This window comes from Geotrypetes seraphini, chromosome 13, assembly GCF_902459505.1.
Source record: "Geotrypetes seraphini chromosome 13, aGeoSer1.1, whole genome shotgun sequence".
Taxonomy (NCBI): domain Eukaryota; kingdom Metazoa; phylum Chordata; class Amphibia; order Gymnophiona; family Dermophiidae; genus Geotrypetes; species Geotrypetes seraphini.
Window position 1 is genome coordinate 39,434,760 of NC_047096.1, and position 14,215 is coordinate 39,448,974.

General features: G+C 44.0%; 1 protein-coding gene across 4 annotated transcripts in view; it reads left to right on the plus strand.

Annotated features, from left to right (window-relative positions):
• Window positions 1-14,215, plus strand: part of LOC117347856 (galactosylgalactosylxylosylprotein 3-beta-glucuronosyltransferase 1-like) — a 125,414-nt gene that overhangs the window by 35,027 nt on the left and 76,172 nt on the right. For 3 of the 4 annotated variants that reach the window (XM_033919308.1, XM_033919309.1, XM_033919306.1), the window contains exon 2: window positions 14,037-14,141. In XM_033919308.1, coding sequence (XP_033775199.1) covers window positions 14,037-14,141 — 105 coding nt within the window. The remainder of the gene's footprint in view (window positions 1-14,036; window positions 14,142-14,215) is intronic. The other variant, XM_033919307.1, reaches the window with a different exon arrangement.

Below are 14,215 nucleotides of genomic sequence, written 5' to 3' on the forward strand. Positions count from 1 at the left end.
TTACAAGATTAGTTAATGTTGGAGTTTTATTGTTTTCTAGTAGGATGAAATAAGTTTTGTCAGGGTTAAGTTTTAATTTGTGCTCTGTCATCCAAATTTCAACTGATTTTAGAGTTTTGTGTATTATGCTAGTCATGACGGGTTCTGGTTAGTCGAAGGGCAGGAGAATAGTGATGTCATCTGCGTAGCTGTATGAACTTATGCCATGATTATCTAGGTAGTAGCTGAGGGAGGCTATGTATATATTGAATAGTGTGGGTGATAGGGGTGATCCTTGGGGAACTCCGCAGGGGTTAGACCATGGTTCTGATTTTTCTTGCATTATTTTAACTCTGTAAGTTCTTGATTGCAGGAATCCTTTGAACCATGCAAGTACCTTGTCTGAGATTCCTATTGAGTCGAGAGTTTGTAGAAGCATGTCGTGGTCTACCAAGTCGAAGGCTGCAGAAAGATCTAGTTGTATCAGCATGATTTTCTTGCCTGTACAGAGGTGTTGTCTTGCAGTGTCCATTAGTGTTCCTAGTAATGTCTCCGTCCTGTATTTGGCTCTGAATCCCGATTGTGTGGAGTGGAGTATGTTGTGATTCTCTAGGTAAGAGGCTAAAGTTTTTGCTACGAGACCTTCCATCAGCTTGATGTACAATGGGATTGAGGCAATGGGTCTGTATTTGGAAGGTTGGTCTTTTGCTCCTTTAGTATCGGAGTTATTATGATTTCGCTGAGTTCTTGTGGGAAATAACCCTCTAGTAATTATGAGTATATCCATTGTAGAAGTAGGGATTGGAATAATATGCTTGAGTTTTTCAGTAGGTATGGAGGGCAATGGTTGAGGTCACAGGCTGCATGGCTGTATTTATTATAAAGATTGTTGAACTCTGCCCATTCTATAGGTGAAAAATGGGACCAGGTTCTATCTGCTGCAACTGATTCTTTTTCTGTTGGTAGAAATGATGTCTCTATATGTGAGGGTGTTCCGCTGAAAGAGGCTCTGAGTCTGATATTTGTGATTTTGTTTTTGAAGTAGGTAGCTAAGAGGGTGGCTGTAGGTGGGGGCGAATTGTTGTTCTCTATGTATGGTGTTGTGTTTGTGAGGACTTTTAGTAGCTGGAATAGCTTTTTTGAGTCTTGGGGTCCATCTCCAATTTGTTTCGAGTAGTATGCCCTTCTTTTTTCTTTCAGTTTTTGTTTGTACTTTCGGTTTGTTGCTTTCCATGCTGTTTTTGTGGATTCTTGGTCGCTTTTTCTCCATTTTCTTTCCAGTTGTCTGCATTGTCTTTTGAGTTGGAGAAGTTTGTTGTCGAACCATTTGTTTGATTTCCTGTGGATTTTGGTTTTAGTTTTTTCTGGGGCTAGTTCGTTTAGGGTGGCCCTACTTAGCAGGTTCCATTTTGAGATGAAGTCTTTAGATGTGTAATGTTGGATTATGGTGTCTGTTTTTGTCCAGAATACTGTGGGATCTATATGTTTGCGTGAGCGGAAGGTAGTCTGTTGAGTAGTCGGAGTGTGTTTGTTACAGGACCAATTGATTTCAAATTTTTTAGTCTTCCTATCTTTTAAATTTTATTGTTAACCGGCCAGATATTTGTTTGATGGTCGGTATATTAAAATTAATAAACTTGAAACTTGAAATGAGTAGGTGTAGTGATCAGACCAAAGGGAACGGTACCATTTTCCATTTAAGGTTTGAATTTCTGGGTGTGAGGTCTGTTGGGACATGTATGCTACGATGTCCAGCTGGTGTCCTTTTTCATGTGTAGTTTGAGGATCTAAGATTTTATATGTTAAGGTTTCTAGGTATGCTAGTACGGTTTCAGCATCTTTGCAGGAATGGTTTTCAAGGTAAAGGTTGAGGTCTCCTAGAAGAAGGTTGTAGGTAGTTACTAGGGAGTTTCGATAGATAAATTCTTCAAATATTGGCCTGGCAGTACTCCAGTTACTTGGGGTTATGTAGCATGTGAGTGTTCCTTTAAGTGATGTGCTTGAGAGTTGACATGCAAGTAAATCCATGTATTGGTTTGTTATTTTGTCTAGTAGGTGTATGTTTAATGTGTCTCTGGCTATGATGGCAATTCCTCCTCCTCTCTTATTTTCTCTGCATACCAGGGTCATTTTGTGGCTTTTTGGACAGACTTCAGTTATTCTGGGGTCTGTATCAGAGGTGATCCAGGTCTCTGTGAGGAAAAGGCAATCAAGGTTATCTTCTTCTATCCAGTTTTTTATGCGTTCTGTTTTAGGGCCAATAGATCTGATGTTCATATAGGCGCATTTGAGGGAGGGGTGCAGCTGTGCTCTTAAGTCCCCGCCGCTGCTTCTGCTGTCTGCCGCTGGTTTCGGTACGGCCTCGGCGTCTCCTTGTGCTCACCGTTATCTCCTACTGGATCGGGGGAGGGGCAAAGCTGTGCTAATAAGTCCAGCCGCTGATTCTGCTGCCTGCCACTGGTTTCGGAGCGGTCCCGGAGTCTCCTTGTGTTCATCCGTTATCCCCTGCTGGATTGGGGGAGAGGCAGAGCTGTGCTTTTAAGTCCCTGCTGCTGATTCTGCTGCCTGCCGCTGGTTTCTGTGCGGCCTCGGTGTCTCCTTATGCTCACCGTTATCACCTGCTAGATCGGCGGAGGGGCGGAGCTATGCTCTTAATTACCCCGCTGCTGCTTCTGTTGCCTGCCGCTGGTGCGGCCCCGGCGTCTATCTAGTTCAGGCACCAGCTTCACTATTCTGCTCGTAGGTATTTGTGTTGATTTTCAATTAGCAGTTAGATAAAGATTTCAGAGTGGGAGAGAAATGTATCTGGCTGGAAAAAAATAAATATCAACAGCCAGTTCACCAGTCACTGTCAGTGCTCCAGTCAGCAGATAACAGCCACATAGCCCCCGCTAGCTCAGAAGATAAGTGGATCAAATTGATTATCTAAAGAAGCAGGCTCCTTCTTTTTTTCTTGTGCTGATTTCAAGTTGCTGGATCAGAGGACCACTGTCAGCGATTCAAAACTCAACTGTCAATAACTTACAATTAGCCAAATCGTACTTCTGATCTACTTCTTAATGGCAGGGAGGATTAACCAGCAGTCAGTTCTCATACTCTCAGCAAAAAACCAGAAAAAAGGTTTTTAAAAAATCGTTGCTGATGACTATTAGGAGAGCAGGGATAGGGAGAGCACTGATCATGCAGCCATTCTCTCAGCAGCCAAGTTCCGGAACTTTGCATAAAGTCATCTTCCTTGACCTCTTTGAATAAACCCCAAAATATAAATGATAATTAACATTTTCTCTGCTTACATACAGTGTGTTTTTTTAAAATTTTATTGTTGGTAGATCATTTTGGGATTCCAGAATTTTGCTATTCTTTATGATTATGAATGAAATGTTGCTACTCTTTGGGTTTTTGCCAGGTACTAGAGACCTGGATTGGCCACCATGAAAATAGACTACTAAGCTTGATGGACCATTGGTCTGACCCTGTAAGGCTATTCTTATGTTCTTATGGACAGTAATCCAACAAAAACATCCTCAGATGGTAATCTAACTGGTATAAGGAGAACAATCTACTGGGAAGGAAGAACCACTCATCTCTCCTTCCCTGGAGCACCAGAGACTGAAGCCTCTCACCTGCTCCCTGAGCAATAACAGCTCATGGGTCTATCAGTCCACCATATGCTATTGCCCCGCACTTGGGGAAGAGCAGCACTTCCCTCATAATTATATCACACTAAGAATATAAGAATAGTCTTACTGGCTCAGACCAATGGTCTATCTTATCCCGTAGCCCGTATTCACAGTAGCCAGTACAGATCACTAGTACCTGGCAAAATCCTAATATTAGCAACATTGCATGCTATCAATCCCAGGGCAAGCGATGGCTTCCCCCATGTCTGTCTTAATAAAAGACTATGAACTTTCCTCCAGGAATTGTAGAAATCTTTCCTAAAATTAGCTACATTAACTGCTCATACTACAACCTCTGACAACATGCTTCAGAGCTTAACTATTCTCTGAGTGAAAAAATATTTCCTCCTATTGGTTTTAAAAGTATTTCCCTGTAACTCCATTCAGTGTCTCCTAGTCTTTGTAATTTTGATGAAATAAAAAAATTGACCACTTGTACCCGTTCTACACCACTCAGGATTTTGAAGTACGCAGATCCTAACTGCTGCTTTCAACCACAACTGCCAAAGTACTGTTGTGGGGCTTATAACCACAGTGACACTGAAAATCTAGGCAAATTGTATTAGCACCATCCAATTTGGGCTGGGTGGTCCAGGGCTAGGAGTTAAAAGCATAGGAACTTAAGCATTGCCATATTGGGTCAGACCAAAGATCCATCAAGCCAGTTTCCTTTTTCCAAGCATCCTGGAAGAATAAAAACCAGTTTGATGCTGCTTATTCCAGGAGTATGCTGCAGATTTTCCCAAGTTCATCATAAAAATGGTTTATGGACTTTTCTTTTAGGAGCGAGTCAATAGTTTTTTAAACCCTGCAATGCTAACTGCTTTTACCACAACAAATTATTGAGTTTAAGTATACACTGAGTGAAGAAATATTTTCTATGATTTGTTTTAAATGTATGATTTAGTACAAGGAGCCGCTGTAAAGTTCTCAGCCCAACCAAGAAGAGAATGATATGGAGATATGAAGCTTACAAGTTAGTCCATACACTTCTTGACACTTTTTGTTTCAATGATATGAACAAAATGAAGAGTGTCAAGAAACATGTGGAATAACTCATAAGTTTCATGGTTCTACATTATTCTCTTCTTAGTTAGGTTGAGAACTTTTCAGCTGCCCCTTGTAGCTTCATTGCATGCCCCCTAGTCCTTGTAATTTTGAAAAGAGTAAACAATGACCAGATAACTATCTGGTTAACTTAAAACAGCATAAAGACTGTCCTAATTTAACTGGGTAGTTATCCAGGAATCGTCGTTGTATACTGGCTGACCTGAACACCGGCTGAAAAGCAGGCAGAAGGCAGAGAGGAGGTAGGAAGACCTTAAGAGAGAGACAGGAGGCAAAAGGCAGGGAATAAAGGCGATCCACAGCAGGGGCAGCGGCGAGAGTTAGCTCCGCCCACCCCCAAGCGTCAGCGAGGTCAGAGCCCGAACTCCCCCTTGAAAGGGGGCGGAGCCAACGGCGCCCAGCCGTTCGGCGCGCGGCGAAGGGCCTTGCAAGGGACGAGTATCTACTATCAAGTATCTACTATCAAGAACACCGAGGAGGACTGAACGGTAAAGAAGCGACAAACACAGAAGGTAAGGAAGAGACAGACGCCAAGGGAACAAACCCACACATACAATCAAGGTGAGGTAGAGCGGAGACAGCACACACAAAAGACACAGCAAGGCAAGCAACATAAGGAAGCAGCAGGCAAGGAACACAAGCACACACGAGGGAAGCAAGAAATGGAAGCCCAAGGAAGTCAGAAGGTGAGCTTTCCGGTCTTCTGTATCGGCTGCAATATGTATGACTACCTCCCTTCGGGGATCCAGGCATACATTTGCAATCGATGCATGGAGATGGATAGCTTGAAATGTCAGGTAAGACTATTGGAAGGAACAGTGATGGAACTCGAAGACAGAATCCGAGCACAGGAGAAGATTCTAGTGGAGTACAGCCCAAACGACGAGGTCAAGGAACTAGAAATGTTCATAGAGGAAGCTCATCAGCACCACGTAGAGATCCCAGGGCTGGAAAACTGTACTCAAGAAACCCATGTGAGGAGAGAAGACACCCATGCAAACACAGAAGAAACCGAAGACGAGGTAGGAGACAACCGCACACCAGGAGGAATAGTGAGAGCACAGGAAGACATCCCCCCACCCAAAGAACAGGAAACAATTTCAAGAGTATCAGTGGAGGAAGAAGACTGGCCCTACTCCAAGGACGTGGACCTACGCCCCCCAAGGAACTCCCGAATAAAGAAGATGGGGATCATCGTAGGCGACTCCATTATACGACATGTGGACAGCCACACCGCAGGAGGAAGAGAGAACAGAGTCGTCACCTGTCTGCCTGGAGCAAGAGTGAAGGATGTGACCAACAGGATCTCCAGGATCATAGATGGCGCAGGGGGAGAGGACACCGCTGTGCTTATCCACGTGGGAACAAATGATGTGAGCGGGCGGAAGTATGACAGGGAAGAGCTGAAGGGCCAGCTCCGCTCACTCGGAAGACAACTGAAGATCAGGGAGGTGAGGGTGGCCTTCTCTGAGATCCTCCCAGTACCAAGAGCGGATGGAAAGAGACAAGGGGAATTGCAAGTAATCAACGCCTGGATGAGACGATGGTGCGAAGAAGAAGGCTTCGACTTCGTGCGCAACTGGACGGCGTTCTGGGGAAAAAGCAAGTACTACAGAAGGGACGGACTACACCTCAACAAGGAAGGAGCACGAGTTTTGGCAGGCAACATGAAGAAGGCAATCGAGAAGGCTTTAAACTGAAAGATAGGGGAAAGCCGACAGTCGACCACCGGTCGATGGCACGGATAGCAGGATGCCCCGACGAAGAAGCCAAGGACTACTACTCCTACACAAGAGAAGACGACCCCACAGCCAATAAGGGAGAAAAAGCAGAAAGGGACAACTCAGACACAGGAGAGGACGACCACACAGCAAACAAGGGTGATAACACAGGAGCAGTAAAGGATACCGTATTTGAAACTATAGGGACGGCCAAGAGTAGAAGGTCCAAAAAGGTAACACAAAGGGAATTTAGATGTATGTATACGAATGCTAGAAGTCTAGGTAACAAAATGGGGGAACTAGAGACAATAGCGAGACATGACATATTGGATATCATTGGCATAACAGAAACATGGTGGAATGAAGAAAACAAATGGGACACAGTACTACAGGGATACAAACTGTATAGAAGAGATCGAGTAGGGCAGAAAGGTGGAGGTATTGCTCTATATGTTAAGGAGGGAATAGATTCTGTTGAAATGGTTACAACAGAAATGAAAGAGAAGCTTGAGTCACTCTGGATCAAAATTCCTGGTCAATATGGTGCAGATACGAAAATTGGCCTTTACTATCGTCCCCCAGGACAGGCGGAGGAAATTGACTCAGAAATGATGGAGGAAATCAAACAAGAATGCAAGACGGGCAATGTAATTATATTGGGAGACTTCAATTTCCCAGGGATAGACTGGAAACTAGCAACCTCCAACTGCGGCAAGGAGGCCAAGTTCCTGGAGGTGCTAGGGGATTGCTTCCTGGAACAAATGGTAAAAGAGCCGACAAGAGGCAACGCCACCTTGGACTTGGTCCTAAATGGCCTCACGGGACCGATAACAGAAGTGGAAGTCGTGGTTCCACTGGGAACGAGTGATCACAATGTAATCAACTTTAAACTTGACATCGGGAAAGGGAAACATGCCAAAACCTTAACCACCACCTTAAACTTTAAAAAGGGTAAATACGATCGCATGAGGGCCATGGTAGAAAAAACGACTAGAGAAGATGGTGGACAAACTTGAAACGGTAGATCAGGCATGGTCCTTACTGAAAAATACTATCACAGAAGCACAAGATCTCTACATTCCGAGGATTTCCAAAGATCGGAGAACAAAGAGCAAAAGAGAACCGGCATGGCTTACCATACAGGTGAAGGAAGCCATAAAAGAAAAGAAGGACTCTTTCAAAAAATGGAAATGCATAAAGACAACCGAAGCCTGGAACAAACATAAAGATGATCAGAAGAAATGTCACAAGGCGGTGAGGGATGCCAAACAGGATTATGAGGAAAAAATAGCCCAGGAGGCCAAAAACTTCAAGCCCTTCTTTAGATACGTGAAAGGGAAAAAAACCTGCAAAAGAGGCAGTGGGACCCCTGGACGACCAGGGAAGAAAAGGGTACATCAAGGAAGATAAACAAATCGCAGACAAACTAAATTCCTTCTTTGCGTCTGTCTTTACGAAGGAAGACACCTCAACAATACCTGAAGCAGAGAAAGTGTTTCCAGGAGAAATAGAGAACAGCCTCACCACAGTTGAAGTGGACTTAGACCAGATATACTATCAGATCGACAAACTTAAAAGTGACAAATCCCCTGGACCGGATGGAATTCACCCGAGAGTCTTAAAGGAATTGAAGGTTGAAATCGGAGAGTTATTGCACAAACTTGCAAACCTGACAATCAGAACTGGACAGATACCGGACGACTGGAGGATAGCGAACGTCACGCCAATTTTCAAAAAAGGATCGAGAGGGGAACCGGGCAACTATAGGCCTGTGAGTCTTACGTCGGTCCCCGGCAAGATGGTCGAAGCACTGATCAAGGATAGCATAGTCCGGCACTTGGACGCACACGACTTGATGAAACCCAGTCAACATGGATTCAGGAAAGGGAAATCATGTTTGACGAATTTACTCCAATTTTTTGAGACCGTAAACGAGCAAATTGATAGTGGGAAGCCTGTGGACATAATATACTTGGACTTCCAAAAAGCGTTCGACAAAGTTCCACACGAAAGACTTCTCAGGAAACTACAAAGCCATGGCATAGAGGGAGATATACAAAGATGGATAGGCAAATGGCTGGAAAACCGAAAGCAGAGAGTGGGCATAAATGGGAAGTTCTCCGACTGGGAGAAAGTGACTAGTGGTGTACCCCAGGGCTCGGTACTTGGGCCGATCCTTTTTAATATTTATATCAATGACCTGGAGGAAGGAACATCCAGTGAGATCATCAAGTTTGCAGACGATACAAAACTATGCCGGGCAATCAGATCGCAGGAGGATATAGAGAAACTCCAGAGCGACTTGTGTCGGTTAGAAACATGGGCGGAGAAATGGCAGATGAAGTTCAATGTGGAGAAATGCAAGGTAATGCATTTAGGCAATAAAAATAAGGAATACGAGTATACAATGTCAGGTGCAACTCTGGGGAAGAGTGAACAAGAAAGGGACCTGGGTGTACTGATAGATAGGACCCTGAAGCCGTCGGCACAATGCGCGGCAGCGGCAAAGAAGGCAAATAGAATGTTGGGCATGATAAAGAAAGGAATCTCGAGTAGATCGGAGAAAGTTATAATGCCGCTTTATAGGGCAATGGTCAGACCACACTTGGAATACTGCGTCCAACATTGGTCTCCCTACCTAAAGAAGGATATAAAACTGCTGGAGAGGGTGCAGAGACGAGCAACAAAACTGGTGAAGGGTATGGAGAGACTGGAATATGAGGATAGACTTATAACACTAGGATTGTTCTCCCTTGAGAAAAGGAGAATGCGTGGGGATATGATCGAGACCTTCAAAATACTGAAAGGAATCGACAAAATAGAGCAGAGAAGATTATTTACACTGTCCAATTTGACACGGACTAGAGGACATGTAATGAAGCTAAGGGGGGACAGGTTCAGGACTAATGTCAGGAAGTTCTGCTTCACTCAGAGAGTGGTTGACACCTGGAATGCCCTCCCAGAGGAGATTATTGCGGAATCGACCGTCCTAGGCTTCAAGAGCAAACTAGATGCATATCTCCTTAAGAGAGGCATATAAAGATATGGTGGACTATAAATTACGCCAGGTGTACACCTGGCAGGGCCTCCGCGTGTGCGGATCGCCGGACTTGATGGACCGAAGGTCTGATCCGGAGATGGCAGTTCTTATGTTCTTATGTTCTTATGTTCTTATGTTTAACTCTTGACTCGAGTAACTCTTGACGTGACTGTCTAGATATTCAACGCTGTTCCCAAATAGGTGCTGGCACTGAATATCCAGGAATAATTCAGTCATTGTTGGCCAATATTTAACAAAATACTGAGTGCCACTGGCTGAATATTACCCCCATAGATAGATGCCAGTGGATAAACCTGGTTACCTTATTAGGCTTGCTTTGCTGAAGTAGGCTCTGAAAAATCTATGGCTATTTCTTGCTATTCTGCATGCTATTTTAGATTCTTTAATTTGTCATTTTTCAACTTGCATTTTGTATTTCTTATCTTTTCATTACATTTTATTCTCTTATTTTTTAGGGCTGCATTTTTATTAAAATTTGTAATCATGATGACTCATGCGAGTAAAGGTATATTATTTTCCCCACTGCATTTCCTTATGACTCTAGACAATGGAGGGTTAACTAGAGTCACAAGGAGCTGCAGTGGGAAAAATAAATAAATAATGTTCCTGCAATTGCACAATCGTGCTTAAAATTTTAATCGAAATGCAGCCCTACTTTGTATACTGTACAGGCCTTCTAACACTATTACATCACGACCAGTGGTACGATGTATAATCAAGTCCAGTTCAGTGCTGTAGAATCTGCGTACATTTGTCTCTTTTGCTGTGTTTGTTTCTGTGCTTCAATTATCAATCTCTCACCTTTAAGTTTACACTTCATCCATTCCAATATCATGTTTTGATCTACTTTTGCTTTCTAAGTACTTTCTTATATTTCCCACATATTTATGCATTTGACCCTTGTTTTAAATTGTTCGCTTATCTAATTCTTTTAGAGTGTCTTCTCTTGGTTTGCAAATTGTCCCCACATGTGCTTGTGAACTTTCCTGTGTGGTTTAGCAGTTGTTGTAGTGAATCAGTCACAAAGTGCTTCCTTAATCAGACAGAGAAATTGTTTCCACTGTGACTCTTAAAGTCACTTCCTAAATGGCAAGCATCCTCGGGCAGGTGCAAAATCCTGTTGAAATAAGTTCAGTCCAGGCCTGAAAGTGTGGTTCCACTATTACCAACTTTTTTAAGACATACAAAATTAGGGTTACTGGAACCAGAGTCAATACCACAGGTGTGCGCAATGCAACTGGAAACCAACAAAATGAGGGATACAGATGCAAGAAATATTCACCATTGTATTAAGTGCTACAGGTTTGATTAAAAGAAATTCTCAAGCGTACTTTGATAGGTTGCCTATATATACCAGTATACCTCCTGAGATTTCTGGCGTGCCGCAACACACTGTCAAGGAGGATAGTCGTCCATGCTGGCTGTCTGCCTACAGGATGTGCCTCTCGTGGCGAGAGGCATGTCCTGTAGGAAGTCTGTTGGTGCAGCTGACTCTCCTCCTGGCTGGCATCTCTACTCTTCTCCCCACACCTCCTGGATCCTTGTAATGGTGGGATTGCAGCCAGATAGGCCTCCGCACATGCGCGGACATTGACGCAATAACATCAAGCATGCGCGTGATGTCACTGCATCAACTTCCAGGTGCCTTCTGGCCTGGGCACTGGATTTAGTATGCCGCCGGCTGGAAAAGTTTGTGAGACACTGGTCTATATGTTCCACATCTTCTCACATCCTATGTGGTCTATAACGATGTTTTATTGCATATTGTGTTGACATTGTATGTAGCATGCTATACAATCACTTGCAGTTTGCAATAATATACTGCAATGTTAGAAAGAAGTGTGCCTCTTGCCGGCCGCTGCCGTTCCCGCTTTAGAGGGCAAGTGGGGAGTGTCAGTCGGGAAGTGCTTCTGTCCGGCTTCCCCCCTGGCCTCCCGGCATCAATTTACCTAATTTCAGCAGCTGGATAAAATCGCCAGTGCTAGCGATTTTTGCAAGCTGCCATCGGGTCTTCCGAGCTGCCTTCTCTCTGCCGTGGTCCAGGCTGCTGAAATTAGGTAAATTGATGCCAGGAGGCCAGGGGGAACATGCAGGCATTCCGGTGGGGGGGGGGGGGGGGGGACTGGATGGGGTGTGCAGTCCTTTGGGGGGAAGGGAGGTTGTACAGGCCTTCAGTGGGGACAAACAGGCCTTGGGTGCAGGCCTTCAGGGGGGACAGGCAGGCCTTGGGTGCAAGCCTTCAGGGGGGACAGGCAGGCCTTCAGGGGTGGGATGTAGGCCTTCAGGGGGAACAGGCAGGCCTTCAGGGGTGGGGTGTAGGCCTTCGGAGGTGGGGGACAAACCTTCAGGGGAATGGGCCCTGGTGTAGAAGTACACGGAGGGAGGGAAAGGGGTTCAAAGAGAAGTGCATATGATGGACTTTGGGGTGAAGAAATAATGGGTCTAAAAATAGAGGAGAGGGAGAGAGATGATGGGCAATGGGATTTAGGGAGGGAAGAAACAGAAAGGGAGAGAAGTTAGACACAAGGGATGGTGTGGAGGGGGGATAGAGATACTGGATAGGAGGGTAGGTGGGAAAAGAAAGGTTGAGGGGATGGTGGGGAAGGAGGGAGAGATGCTGGATGAAAGGGTAGTTGAGAAAAGGTGGATCTGTAGATGAAGACGAAAAGAAGGAAAGATGCCAGACCTCTGTAGGAGGGAAGGGAAACGGAAGGGGAAGACAGAGATGGCAGATGGAAGGAGACCCTGGCAAGCAAATTATCAGAAGACAACCACAGCCTGGGAGCAACAAGATTGGAATAATGACCTGACAACAAAAGGTAGAAAAAATAATTTTATTTTCTGTTTTGTGATTACAATATGTCAGATTTGAAATGTGGATCCTGCCAGAGCTGGTGTTAGACCACAAATGTGAGCTAGGATTTAACAGAGAGAGAAAAAGTCTTTTTTGTTTGTTTACACCACAGCGCCAGTGTGGTTAAGAGAAGGCAAAGGGGGTGAAGAGGTTATAAAATAAACCCACCAGGATGTTTTTAAAAAACACCCAATTGGGCAGGAAAATCGAATCGAAAAATCAATTCAATAGGCTGAATCGAATCAAATTTTTTTTTCTTGAATCGGGTAGCACTACTAAATACCCAGAAGAAGCATCAGTGAGAAAAGCAAGCCTTATCAGGGTGTGCCCCGCTACACAAAGGGGAGTGAAAGGAGAGTGGAGAGGAGAGAGAAACCAAACCCAGGCAGCAGGCTTGCCAGAGGAAGGACTGGGAGGAAAGCTCCAGCCTTCAGGAAAAAGCAGACATAGATTTGTTGGATGCTGATGAGAGTAATGGGGAGTCCTCATTAGAACAACTTCAGCCCGTGGAAGTCACTCCTGTGTGGACAAGTAATCCCCAGAATGGGGTTGGAGAGGAAGTAGCCATTGGAGGTACTGATAGCCAAGCAAAAAGTTTGGAAACTGTAAATGTTTTTCTTTCAACTTAAAAAATGAACTGTTTGTGTACTGTGAAGACTTGCTGGGGCAGTTACCTAGAGTGGGGAATGGGATTGAAGCACCGATATCTCTGCAAAAGGGGCTGAGGTTCCAGCTGGGTGCTTAGTGCTAGCTCCATTTGCTTCAACCTGCCTCCTTATCTGATAAAGCCATTAAGGACTAGTGCCCTGCACAAACCTAAGAAAGACTGAAGCCTGAAGCTGTTTGTTTTGTTTGCTTTGAATGCCAGTCCCTTCTGGAAAGAGAGAGGGTTGTAAAACCTTGCTTTCAGCAGAGAGGAAAGCTGTTCCAGTTTGCTCTAGAGACAAGGGTTTTTCCCCCCACAAACTCTCTTAAATATGATGTTGTGTAGCACTGCATATTCCTATCAACGCTATAGAAATGCTAAATAATACTAGCAGCTGAGAACCTGGGGAACTAGATTTAGATTTGTATTGAACTATTGCAACTATTGCAACTCCGAGCAAGTTTCTTAACCCTACATTACCCCAGGTTAGGGTTCCCAGACATCCAAATTTTCCCGGATAAGTTATCTATTTAGAGAACATGCCGGGCATCTGGATGGCTTTTCAAAATCCGGAACTCTGGCTGAGTTTTGAAAAGTTTCCATGTTGGGACCGTGTTGGGAGACCATCTGCACATGCATGGATGCAACACGGTGCTTTTAGTCATTATTAATATGTATTGTTATACTCATATGGTTTCTTAATCTTGTTATACCGCTCGTTCATTTTACAGAATATAATAAAAGTAAAATAAACAAATATAAAAAAGAACTCCATTATTAGATAGTACAGACCTAGCCCATATAAACAACAAACATACTAAGGAACATTCACTCTTACAAAAAGCATTCACTCCTAAGTAAAACCATACAAATACCATTGAGCTTCATAACTCCACCAGATTGCTTATCTTTGTGCTTTCTTCATGTCTTGCATTTCATAACGTAAGAGAAGAAAGAGTACTGAAGTGGCAAGAAAAAAGTTTAATGTCTCCATGTACTTATTCATTGCTATTTCTCTTCTTTTTAGTGCAGGATTCTCACCAGCTGCAGGCTCATCTCTAAGTTCATGTAAAATTCTCCTTCATCCTGTGCAGCTGTTGCACTACAAAATCTGCTTCTGTTATAAGCTCTGGTAAGATGTAAATGGTGTAAATGTGCTGCTGTGTGGTGTGAGCTCTGTCTTTCCTGTTTTCTTCCTGCTCACTG